Genomic DNA, 13,965 nt, shown 5'->3' with positions numbered 1-13,965 from the left:
AAGATTTTCCGAAATAACATTTTTTCATATGAGAACGTAATGAAATTGGGAAGAATGTGTTATCACTGTTTTAGGAAATTGTAGGTAATAAAGTTGTTTATATATCAGTTTGGAAAACGTTTGGAAAACTTCATGGATTTATTTCCGGTAGTGGGTCATAGTTCAACTTGAAAATATCTAAGTGCGGGAAATGTGTCATTCATTTTGACAGCATGGCGGAGCACGAGCAGGAGCAATTCCAGACCCTCTTGGGCAATCTTATGTCGCCGGACAATGGCATAAGAACGCAAGCAGAGGTAAATTTACAAAGATAGTTCTGTAAAGGCATGCTTCAGTGGAATTTTGTGATGCATGAATGTAAACTGAATGAATTAAAACCTGTTCAAGCTACTCGGAACATGATGTGATGTGATCTGGTGATTGTGAATATGTATCTAACACTGTTGGTGCCGTAGACCTCTTCGGTCGGTTCTCTTTCTTTCTGAAAACGTGCGTGCGACCAGCGCCCTTCCCCGCCTCGCCCCGCGCCCTCCTCCCTCACACACTGCACTGCATCCGTCAGTTGATCATGCCGTTGAATGACACATCTATTTCAGAGGCGTATTTTCCTCTTTTCTAACAGATTTTGATTTAAATTAATGCTTTAATAAAGAGATGATGACCATTCTGCGATACCAGTGGGCAGTGTCCGTGATATTGAAATAATCCTCCCATTGAATTGATCTCTACAATTTACAACTAATGCACTTGTCAATTGTAGTCCCGGCCCCTGGGTACCCGGGGATGGCCGGGACTTGCATCCCACTTGTTGCAATTTTGGGATGTTACACCACCCGGCCAAGTCCCGGCCAATTCCCCGACAGTCCGGGCAATATTTGTGCAGAAATCCCCGGCCAAGTCCCCGACAAGCGGGGCATATTTGCATAGAAATCCCCAGCCAAGTCCCGACCCTCAAGGCCCGGTCACACTGCCCAAAAGTCGCGTAAGTTTGCATGAATCACTCAAGAAATTTGGTTGTGCGTGCTTGTCCATTGAGAATTTTCGCTGATTTACGTGATGAAAATCACTGATGAATTGCGCAAGAACTACGGAAATATCACTAAAAAATCACTAAACCACACACTTTCAGCGCATAGGCACGCAAAGGCCCCAAATAGGGCGAATTCGTGGTTGTGCGCGACGACTGAGGTCCACGGAAAATCACGCATAATCTGCGCTTTATCACAATGAATTGCGTATGATTCGCACATGAACGTGATAGCGGCAACATTTTCGCAAACAATCACTGATATTCCACGCATATTTTGCGCGTTTTTCGTGTAAGAACAACGCAAACTACGCAAAAATTATGTAAAACAGCGCAATACTGCCTAAACTTTTACGCGAAGCCGAGTTTTGAGCTGCTCAAAAACCTGGCCTTTGAGTAGGGTGTCTGATCGCGCACCGAGTTGTGTCGCCCTAAATCTCTCCCCATAGGTTTTGTGTAGCGCTGCGTGTATTATGAATGGCGAGCGCGCGCATCAAAAAGTGGTCACGGTTTTCCGCTAAAAAATCACCTTTCCAGCAATTTCTTAGGTTGATCATAATCAACAATCTCGACAAGTTAGGTATCATCTGAAAGGGCAGAGTTTGCTCCATACTACCCTCTGTCAGCATTTCAAAATTCAAAGTATTTCTGGGGAAAATCGGCAAAAGAAACATAAACTTCGCTGTTATTCCGAGACGGATTCGTTATTTGCAATGCTGACTGAGTGTTAAGAGGTTTCAGCTATCCGGAATCCATTGGTACGTTAGTTTTTTGCTAGCTCCACGGGATCATATTATAAAAGTGTGCTGAAAGTACCCATATCACTCACTCCCTAGCTCAGCGAACGGAGGAGGCGCGGCTTGCATATTCATCACTTCAGTGCGACAACGCGTAAAGCGGACTGATGCATATGCATTTTACGCGAAATGAGCCACAATGACGCTTCCGCCGCGAAGGTTAGGTCCGCACATGCTTCGCGTAATGCATACAGAGCCGGCCCGCCCGATACGTGTGAAGTACTTGGCATGCATAACATAGTACACGTAGCACTCAAAAGCGTATAAGGTAACGGAGGTTAAATAGTCGCGAAATAAAACATTGAAAAATGAAAGAAAATAATAAATTCATTAATGATTAGAGCATTTCACATTATTCTGAATGTACTTATTCATTCCTCATAACTGCACTTAGCCGATCAACAATAAACTAGCTTGCCAAGAATTACGTTTTCAAAGTCTTGTTTTCTCAAGTCTTCGTTTCCGCCTGGAATCCCGTAATTTTTCTTTTAAATCAAATATAAGATTTTGATATTTGTCAAAATAATATTTTTACAAAGTAGATAATTTCATACATATCTTGTATTTGTCATTTCGCTCTCCCTTATCGGCATACGTGTGACTTTGCGCACAAAAGGTTTGTTTTTGTTTTGTTTTGTGCTATTTTTGAAAGCATTTATAATGCGCTAATGCGTACATTTTTCAACCGCAACTAATAACTAATTGAAAGAAAAAAAAAATCAAGGTATTTGTTTTGATTTACGTTTGTAATCTGTGTAATCTTATTCCTTCAACAGAATTCGTCCACAATTGTTTCTTGCGCAAATGTGTTGCTCAATCGCATGAACAGCTCAATGCAGACAAATTTCTGTTGCATTTGCTTTCATGTGTCGGGAAATCGGAAACCTGATGAAATAGGTAAAAAAAAACAACAACAACTTACCTCTCCACTTCTGTTACATCAAAGTCAAGTTTCACGGTTCCAAACGATGGTTACTATCTGTTCGAAATATACATTTTCCTGCTTCCAGCGGAAGAATGACTGTCGCATATTCTAGAAAGTCTGAGGCATCAAGTTTTCATGACACACGTGGACGGAGTTGCGATATCATGTAGCACTGATCAAACATAAACAAATACTAACCAAACACGATAAATCCCCACAAACACACACACACACACACACACACACACACACACACAAACTCACGCCAACTGAAAAATACGCATGAAGGAACGATTATTCTCCGTTTAGATCCGTTCATAATCATCTGCTTCGAACACGTCGTGACGTAAAACAAGAGACAACAAATGAACCTAAAGACGCAACAATTGTTTCTTTCATAGCTATCTGTTCCATTTTTTTTTTTTGCTTTTATTCTGATTAATTTCCAGTCATAATCATATTTGATATTCTCATTTTTCAACACTCGTTTGTCCGGCGATAACGGTAGTCGATAACAGCGTTCTGTTTCCATAAATGTTGATTCCAGATCTCACAAATTATACCCAAGAGCAAACGAAAATCGAACGTCATACTCGATCAGCAACAGTGCTGATGGACATATTATTACTGTTCTCACATTATTTCTTTCCACAAATTTATCACTGTACAATATTTTGCAACAAGAGTACACCAATTAATGTGTGTGATAGGGCCTATACGAGGATGTGAACATTTCATTATCTGTTTCTCGTCAAAATTATGAAGAATTGATCGTTTTGCCTGTATTTCTAAGTTTTATAAATCTCAACGAATGACATACAAATACAGGGATGAGATAACAAGAAAGCCTTAACATTTTGAATTTTACATCCATTCAACATTTAATACGGAGACAAATTCATAGCGAAACTTCACAGCATGGTAGTAATTGGTTGAGCGCTTGAAGCAAATGCAAATTCACAAAAATATATAGGCTTACATTACTGGCTGATTATTTACGTGTACTACAGTATTTCACTAAACATGCATATTGAAACACTCGTTAAAAATGTTGATCTTGGAATTAAAAAAAATGTCCGTTTTATAAAAAGGCCGCGTGTTTTGTTAACAGAGATGTGATGAAAAGCCTCCTTGGAAGAGCCTGGAACCTTGATGAAATCAAAAGCATATATACTTGGAAGAAAAAACAAGACATTGAAGGAGTGAGGAGAGCTACAAATAGGCGATGAAGTTTGGATGAAAAAAAGATGGAAAACAAAATAAGACAAAATTAACATATCTTTTAATGAATGAAAGGGGGAATACACGTATGAAAAAGCATTACGAGAGCAGTACAGTTTTCACGGGAAAGAATAATAGACCACTAGAATCAATAAAATATACTTTTAAACGGAAAGAGGAAAATGTAGAGAAGAGTTTAAAATGACCAAAAAAAAAAAAAAAAAGCTGCGCAAAGTACGTGCTTGCGCTTCCAAGTTTCAGTGCAACAATAGCTAAAATCCTGAATCGGTACTCGTACTGCTCTACAGGTACGTGTTCGCGTACACTGAGCAATGTAGAAGTCGGCCACGTGTGTGAAAGTGGAATCAAAACGCATATCGGTAAGGTAGACACCGCCGACTCTGAATTCTTGATTTTACAATTTAGGTCAAACTATACTTCAATATCGATCATACTCACTTTACACACCCTTTCCGATCTGATCAGCGCTGATTTCAGGCTCTTCGTAAGTGTTTAATGCCGGCAGTATGCGTTCGACCGGGCGCGATCTGCGGGCCCATCCCTAGCCGGCCCCGGCCCCGGTGATGCAGGCCAGGCCGCCGATGGATGGTTACAAATCCGTCATGGCGAGATAGCTCATACAGCTTCCGTGTTTATGTCGAGTATACAGTACACACTGCAGAGCGGAACGTGCGCCGTACGTTATAGTGGGCGGGACTTAACGAGTGCGTATCCAAGCCGGGAATCGCTATGGAAGGTTGCGTATTAATGGCCTCTGTGCGCTCATCAATTGATCGCACGCGAGCCGGGCTGTGCGGGCAAATCTTACGTGCTCGCACTCGCGCTGTGAACCACTTTTTTCACGCGATTCTGGCCAAAATTGTCTAATCTGGCATCAACTTTCGAAGCTTATATCTCGTGATTAAAACATCTATAAGCCTTGATATTTGGCACATTTCGTATTTAGACATATCTCTTATCAAATATGTAAGCAAAATCTCGGAAAGACATCTCAAAGCAATATTGCAAATTACCTTCAGACACCCTACTTTGAGGACCTGTCACACTGCCCAAAAATCGCGCAAACGCATGAATCACGTAAGAAATGCGAGCCTTATTCATGCGATACATGCGCGATCCAGTGCACATTTCATGAGATTGTCTACAACGTGGAATCTTCGTAGTTGTCAGCCGATGTGCGCCGGATCGGCGCTTTACGCAATTCCGGGTTTTGAGGAGCTCAAAACTCGGCTTCGCGTAAAAGTTTACGCATTATTGCGCTGTTTTACGTAATTTTTGCGAAGTTTGCCTGGTTCTTACGTGAACAATGCGCGAAAATATGTGTGGAATATCAGCGATTGTTCGCGAAAATGTTGCTGCTATCGCGTTCACCAACGACTCTCCGCTGACGATTAGCATGACATAAATAATGACGCATGTTTCGTGCTTGTAACACCTACGTATCACTGAAAATCACTGGAAAAAAAATAGTGGCGTAGGCCTATGTATCTCTAACAGAACACGCAAATAAGCGCATGTAATACTTACGAGAATACTGATCGATGAATCACTTATGTATCACTAACAACTCACGTATGATTGTGGCGCTATATTTTTGCGCGATCTTTCCGTAGTTCTTGCGCAATTCATTGGTGATTTTTCATTGCGTAAATCAGCGAAAATGGTCAAATTCTCGACGGACAAGCACGCAAAACCAAATTTCTTACGTGATTTATGCGATTACGCAACTTTTGGGCAGTGTGACGGAGCCCGCATGGAATCGCGTAAAGCGCCGATCCGGCGCACATCCGCGGACAATACGATCGAAGGTTCCACGTCAGAAAAATTCATGAAATATGCGCAAATCGCGCATGTTTCGCGCTAGGCTCTATTTTCTCATGTGATTCATGCGTTTACGCGACTTTTGGGCAATGTTACCGAGTCCTCAATAGTGAGGAATTGCTAGTCAAGCAAAATGATTTATGGTCACTTTACCGTACTGGAAATGGTACAAGTCATGGTCAACTCTCAAGCAAAATCTGGCTCAATCCCGGCCAAAATTCCCGCCCCAAATGCCTGCCATTTGGTTGGAGCGAATTTCCCCTGACAAGCCCCGGTTTATTCCCCACACACCGGGGCAAAATCAGTGAATCTCCCCCGACAAAGCCCGGTCCATTCCCGACCCACCGGGGCAAAGTAATCGAATTTCCCCCGACAACACCCCCGTACATCCCCGGCCCAGCGGGGCAAATTTAGTGAATTTCCCCCTACAAAGCCCGGTCTATTCCTGACCCACCCGGGCAAAAAAAATGCTGAAATCCCCGCCCAACTTGGTTGCAAGTCCCAGCCATCCCCGGGTACCCATGGGCCGGGACTGCAATTGACAAGTGCATAACGTTAGGAATCTCCTTTTTTTTTTTTTGGACACTTAAGCTTTTCTGCAATATTTGTACAACTAAGATAATGCATACAAAATCATATCTAGAAAATACCTACAACAATGTAACTAGTTAGTCTCTGTTAAAAATATTAAACTATGGCACCCGCACCAAGGTTCGACCTCATGTGCCAAGGTTTGACCGTTCGCAAAAGCAAGGTTTCTAGTCATTCGACATCAACATGGAGCAGGCGGTTGAATTTTGGACGGTGTTGTGGTCAAATTATGGGTGGCTTGCATTATTTTCATCTCAGTGCTTGTTGATTTTGTTGAATGCATCGCCACTGTAGAATATTTCACAAAATGCCAAAATATATCACCTTGATAATTCACCACTTTAAAAATGTGCCATGTTGGTTTAGAGGTAGAGCTCTATGAATTTGGTGAGTCGGCACTTGCTTTCAACCCCTGTACATGTAGTCACTGCATCAGCACATACAGGGATTTCGTTTTTCTTGGGTGTTTTTGCAGATACCATCACACTGACCTTGTGATAAGCGAAAAATCTTGCAACAAAATGGTGTATTTCTCTATTTTTACTGCTTTTTTGGCGATCCGGATTCAACACTGGAGTTACATTGTAATAAGTGTGCTTTTGAAAAGCTGCGTTGATTGTGCAATATTGACAGCAAAATTTGGGATTTTGGATGTATTTTTGGAGGTGGCTATTCAAGGAATATTCCTATTGTGATTGATAGTGCCAGTATGTGAAATAATGTGATGCGCGTGTGTTGTGGCAATAGAATTTGCTGGCTTGTGATTTTTTATAGTGCTCGAACTCTGGTAGTTGGCCGAAAACTGGTAGTTTTACTTTGAATCTAATTCAAAGTTCTTCACAGCTGATGTGGTGTGTGCGTCATCTTTACTTTGGATGTCTTCTATAGCAATTGTTTCTGTGTGTACGCTGCTTGAGTGTACCTACTCATGGCAGCATGACCTTTTTAAAACTTCAAAGCGATTACAAGTTGGGTGACTTTTCGCTTCACCAAGTGGAGAAAATGAACTAATGGTCTACAGAGTGTGAACAAAGCAATAAATCATTATTTTCCTAGCATCTTGTTAATTGTTAAAAATCAGTTTTGGCAACACACACACACAAACCAAAATTACACATGTATATATATGTACACAGTAGGTGTGAGTCGGCAATCATATGTAATTAATTTAAAATCTGTGTAAATCACACTGAGTCACCAAGTTTTCTATGACTGGGGATGGTACAGCCCTGTCTCAAACAGTGCTGTGGGAAGTTGTATGTAGGGCCCAGCTGGACCTATGATGTAGAGGTACATGTACAATACCTTGAGTTTGCCCCTGTATTTTCTTGCTTTATAAGACACTTTTTTTTAACTTTATTTAGCCCATGCTGTTGAAAACATATTCACTTTAAAGTTTAATATGAATTCTATAGTAGTAGTGGCTTAAATTTCACAAATATACCTGCTGTACTTTTATCAGAAAATAAATATTTTTATTGTGTTACTCAGCTCTCTCAGTGATTAGTCATACATATAAGAAAATGTGTCATAAATCATGTTTTTGGTCGATAGCTGTGACCTCTTTCATCCATGAGAAATTAGAGATTATACAACCAAAGCATACAATTTTCCTTTGTGATATCATAAAAAAAACCCAGATATGTATGTAGTGTGTTTTTTCCCCTTTTTTTTGTAGGTCAAGGAGTAACTTGTAAAACTATACAGTGTGTATTTACAATGTACATCACGTCATATGATTTTGATAGTTGGTACAATGTATTAAAGATAACTAACCCCTCACTTTTTTATCTCTACATACATGTATATGTTCGATCAACAATGATACATTTCATCTTCCATTCTGTTTCTTCCTGAATTAAATATGTGCCCAACTTTAACATGGAGTGAAAGTGCACTTTAGAAAGTATTGCACCATTGTTGAGTATGGGATGAATGGATGTTTTAAAGAGCCCAGTCAGTACCCTGCATAGACAACTTCAACAAGTTTCAGCTACAGTCTGCAATCCTTGAAACAGTGCATGAAATTCATTAACTTCATTTAACCTTGTGTGTGCCACATTTACTACCTGCCCATAGCTTTGTTTGTAAAATTTGTGCCCCTTTGACTTGGCACGTATGCGCGGCACAGTCAGATAACGGGCCGCGGCATTATTGATTGTGACGTAATCGACCTTGATAGCATAAACAATTTATTGTTTATGATCCCTGCATTTTTAATTACCCCTATATTGAATAAGCACTAAATAAAAGAAAAACAAAAAAGGGTGGAAAGTATAGGTATCTTCATTTCATACATATTCATGTCTTTAAAACACTCCAGTCATAGTTGCAAAATCTCACTAAAAATTCCATATAAGTAGTTATTTTTGCACCCCTAATTTCATGCATTAAATACCAAATTATGTTAATTATTTTTACGTCATCGTAATAGTATAAATAACATTTTTTGGGGATTTTTTTATATTTATTCCTCTTAGATTTGAATGAAAGAGGTCATGCCTGCCTGTTTCGTGCGATCGGTTTCCATCTTAGGATTTTTTGCTTATCTACACATTCTCCCGAAGAAGGGGTACAATAGCGTGTCGTGAGCCCGATGGGCTACTAAAATCAGAGCTGTTGTGTTGCTAGCGTTAATTTTGGGGGATATCGAGGTGACATGATTATGATCTTCGGTGAAGTTAGTTTTTTATGTAATAACGATTAGATAGATTGCACTTGGTATTGCATTTTTTTTCCCTTTCGGGGAAAAATACAAGATACTTTCCTGATCTAAGAGCCGCAGAATTTTATTTTTATCGGAGTGGCGCTCACGCTTCCGCCTTGTGCGTAGGCGCAGAGATTCAGTCCCACATCGTTCGTTGTTCGACGCTTGAACGTGCATTTTGGCGCATGCCTATGGCAACTGCGTTATGTCGTGCTATTTTGTAGGTTAGGCTGGTTTTTGTGCAGAATGCATCCTTTGCTGCATGGTTCCTAGGTTAATAAGGTTTTGTTGAAACGTGAAAGCTGTGTGTGAAATCGGATATTGCTTTGGCTTGCTTACGAGATGGTCTGAATCTAAGCTGCCAAAGTCTCACTTTATGTACAATTTTGCTTTGGGATAACTGAGCTGTGTACTGTAGTGTATGTAGCCTGGATAACCAGTACTATAGCTTCTAAATATTAATCGTTTTTTTTTTTTGTGTGTGTAGATTTATCAGTTGGGCAATTTGCAATAGCTGTCCAGACATCTAGACGTCCATGCTTTAACCTTACTAAATTTACCTTCAAGTCTCCGCCATACCATGATGGACATGGTAACGGTGGTTCAGGCATGCCTTAATGTGGATTTAGGCCTATACAAATGCCTTGAAGAAATTGGAAAAGGAGTAAACAGGTAGATTTGATATAGATTTGTCTATATTATACAATGTATACTGTAATTTATGTGATATGTGGGTAGGGCCTATTAACAGTATGGTTGCACATTTGCCTTCAGCTTTTGCAATGTTTAAATATCCACTCATTCCAACACAATGATGATGGGCAAGGTGAAAATTGTTGTTTACCAATGATGATATAATGACAAAATATGACATTGATGCAATCAATTGCCAATTGAAAAAAAAACGACAAAGAAACAATGAAAATATAGTGCTTTATATTTTTAGGTGCACATGAATTAAATGTGCCCATGACCCTTAAAAGTGTGATAAGTATCTACTACAATACTCGGTAACATACATGAAAGAGAACACCCTGTCCATAATATTCAACCATGCACTTGTCACCTCATATTTGTCGCTACGGTGGACTTGTGGTTCTGCAAGGACGTCTTTGGGATGTCTTTCTTAGGTTGCATTGTTTTCTCTTTAATCCAACAAATGACTAAAATAACAGAAGAAGAAGAAAAAAAAAAAAAAACCCAAAGAGCCAGTAATGTTGCAACCATGTTCTAACGAGAGTACTGTAGCAACCTCAGGCATGATCATCATCCACCCACTCTCACAATAAAATTCACACTTCTAGCTGCTTCTTTGTATTTTTTCTGTTTTGAGCTATGCCAAAGTTAGAATGCGTTTGATATAAAATTATTGCAGGTACCATGGTACCAGTACTATGGTGTAGTCATGCTAGTAGAGAGTGACATGAATTTGGTGCGTGATCCTGAGACTTGCAAACATTTTCATGATTATTATTACTATTTTTTTTTTTTTTTTGCTGCCTGCAATGGAGAATATCATTCATTTACTAAATACAGGGACTGTTGGAATATTATTTTGGTCTCAAGAAAGTGACAGAGTGGATGTGGTTTACTTTTTTATTTTCATCATTTACCCACTATCAATGTTTATGAATTCAACATCACAAACAACAGTGTTACATGACCTGAAAGAGTATTCAGCTAAAGGTAGTGATGTATGTTGACTTTCCATCCACTGCTCATAAAAAAATAAGACATTTACTGCTGCACAGATGTAATTTCCTTCTTACTTGAATAAGGAAGTACAGATTTATGCTAACACATGTACTGGTACTAAATAATATGCAGTTGGTGCAATGGATGTGGGCGAGGTCGTTTGTTTTGTCTTGTTGTTTTTTTCAGTGCGCAAAGCAACGAAAGGTGAAGATGTAAATATATGTAGAGGTAGTAAAGTACTGCTGTGTATATTGTGTTGAACAAGTCTTGAACTGGGGATACACTGTACTATGCTTGCAGTGCACGCATTTATTTAGAAGACTTCAACATGACTTGAATGAGCACTTTGAGTGGGAGGGCAATCAATTTAAACTTTTCAACAAAGCTGATAAACAATAGCAATAAAAATGAAATAAAAACAAGGTGATCAACGTGTATCAACCAGGGCGTGCTGCAATTAACACTAATCACAATGTCATGACAAAGACAACAGAAAAATTCTTGAGACTGCTGAATGCTAAATGTGTGAAGATTAATTTTGCCTCCACACTTTTGGCAGTAGAGTACCGATTTTGAGAGATTTCAAGCCAGTGCTGGTCAGTCAGCCTGGATTTTACTGCTCTCTCAAATGAAATTGTTGGCAAACCAATGTATTTTTTTTGTGAACTGATGGTGCAATGATAATGAACATATCTGGTGGTTAAAATGATGAGCAGTCAATGGTGACTGATGGACAGACATCCTGACTGCCTTAGCAGTGCTTAGTGTCGTCCGCTTGGCTTTCAATTGTGCACTGTCACTGGTGTGCAAAGTGAACTGTGCAGTCTTTGTTTGTGTTCTCTCCTGTACAGTCAAGTCGTTTTTCATTTGTGGAAGTTTTGATTGCAACAGTAGTAGCACAAATGTACCGATACAGGAATTCGCACACAATCCTTCCATAACCTTGGCCACCACCCGCCCGCGCGCCACCCGCCCCGCCGGCCCCGCGGCGCTCGGCTCCGCGGTCGACTGCATAACCCGCCCGTGTCGCGGCCCGTGTGGTGACCATATATTTGATTTGCCGTAAAGTGTAAATCGAACTGCCCTGAGCAGTACACAAGGTCAAATTCAAGGGTAATAAATGATTCGCAAAAAAAATCTAAGATGAACAGGAACCACATGAACTTAACAGGAATGTCCTGAATAATGTCAAACAGGTCGTCACATTTCACAGAAAAATCCCGTCGAAACACCGAAAAAGTCAAGAAAATAAGATGAAAATTTATCGTAATTACGATCCTATCTGTGTGTCCCATGGGACCGACTCGTCATGACAGCGACATGCACTTCAAACGTCGACCATTGCGAGTTGAATGCTTTGCTAGGAACGTTCTAATTTTTATGGGAGATTGGGTATGTCTTGCTCTTCTGGATTTTCTCTGAAACATGTTTGGAAACCACTCTGAGTTTTTCTAATGACGTCAGATATTGAGTCACCACCCTCGCTCATTTGATCGGTTTCGAACGGAACCCGAATCAAAGTATTTTTTATGAATGATAAAGTGAGCCCTCTCTCGGCGGAAGTGCACAATATGGCTGCGCGCGTAAGCTGTCCATTGTTTCTATGTTGACCAAACATACGTGTTGGTGGCACAGAAAGGGTTGAAGAAGGAATAGGCCATTAATGTCCCTTAAACATTTTTTTCTTCTTTTCTTTTTGCCCACTTACGATTACTACCAGACGAACAGATTAGAACTAACAAAATTCCAAAACAGTAATAGCCAGGTATCTTCCCCCCCCCAGTATTTAGCAAGTCACCCACTACACTGTAGATTACAGTAGTCCCACTGAATATCAAAGGTCGAGATTGTTACATTATTGAAAGGAAATTGAAAGAGCGTTAGCAGTAACTGGAGAAATATTCAATGGAATTCTATGAAATTGATACAGATATCAATACGATAATTGACTTTTTATCAGGCTCTCTACATGGCTTTGCTATGTTACTGTAGGTTTTTTTTTTTTTTTGGGGGGGGGGATTGATTTTATTCTGGGTGGAATAAGAAAATAAGTGAATGAAATATATGATTATTACAGGTCAGGTACAGACATCACAGTGTAAAAGACAAATGGGAAACATTGTGATTTTACATGTCGGGCCTTCTAAAAGGGCAAACCTGTCAATATGAAACTGAGATTTTTTACTGATACTGACTTTCATGAAACCCCTTCAAATACCATGCCATGGTAGCTTAAACTTTTTGCACTTTCATTTTGTGATTTGGAATTTGTATTACTTGAATATTTTGGAATGTTTTTTTAACACAATAGAGGACCTAAGCCCAAGGGAAAAAAATGAAATAAAAAATTGTATCTACATTCAGTTTTCCTGTTTGGAGAAAAGCAATGAGGGAGGTCCTTACTCATTGATATCATACTTTTTTTTTTAAGGTTCTGCAAAATGAAAAATGTGTTTCTTGTCCAGTAGTATCCCGACAGATACATTATGTACATAGTGAAGCAAAAGTTCATTGATATTTGAAATTCAATCAAATGTCCCCAAAGATAAGGTCATTTGGTGTAGAGTCAGTGCATGTTACACCTGGTTCCCAAAATTCAAAAAATTAAACACACACACACACACACGCACACACACAAATTTCTTGTTATTGTACATTGTAGTACTGTGCACTCCTCATTACAATGAAATACGAAAGTGTCATCTTTTATTGTGCTTTTCAGCTACAACAACATTATTATAATACAAGGAAAGGAAACTCCCGGTCCCCGAGTACTTTAATAAAATGAGAGTCGCCTGTAGTGGTTTTTCCTAAACCGAAGTTATGCTTGGCCTTTGCTTCCGATGACAAATCCAGTTTTTGATCAGGTGTTTGTTCCACCCCCTGCGAGTTTAAATTTAGCCAAGAGCAGTGAGTGATGGCAATGATGTGATGTAATGTGGAAGTTTGCCAGAATGATACAGCAGCCCCCCCCCCCCCCCCCCCCAATCTCAAGAGTGTTTGTTGTTGTACGTGCTTTTCTTTTCTGGCAAACCTCGGCATGTACTCAGTATACAAATGTATAACGAGAGCTGTATTATGTGGGAAATTGTGAAAACTTCATATTAGTTGAACAATTCAGATTCACATTCCTGATTTGGAAAACTGTTATTAAAACTGC

General features: G+C 39.7%; 1 protein-coding gene across 1 annotated transcript in view; it reads left to right on the top strand.

The window, feature by feature from the left end:
- Nucleotides 1-212: 212 nt before the first annotated feature.
- LOC139713504 (importin-5-like) overlaps nucleotides 213-13,965 on the top strand; it is a 59,866-nt gene continuing 46,113 nt past the window's right edge. The window contains exon 1 of the mRNA XM_071625231.1: nucleotides 213-296. Within this exon, the coding sequence (XP_071481332.1) occupies nucleotides 213-296 (84 nt within the window). The remainder of the gene's footprint in view (nucleotides 297-13,965) is intronic.

The sequence above is a fragment of the Diadema antillarum genome, unplaced genomic scaffold, assembly GCF_040938485.1.
Source record: "Diadema antillarum isolate AM-2024a unplaced genomic scaffold, OU_Dant_1.0 seq00001990_RagTag, whole genome shotgun sequence".
NCBI classification, from domain to species: domain Eukaryota; kingdom Metazoa; phylum Echinodermata; class Echinoidea; order Diadematoida; family Diadematidae; genus Diadema; species Diadema antillarum.
The sequence above is the reverse complement of the archived record's forward strand: the minus strand, read 5'-3'. Positions and strand labels throughout refer to the sequence as shown.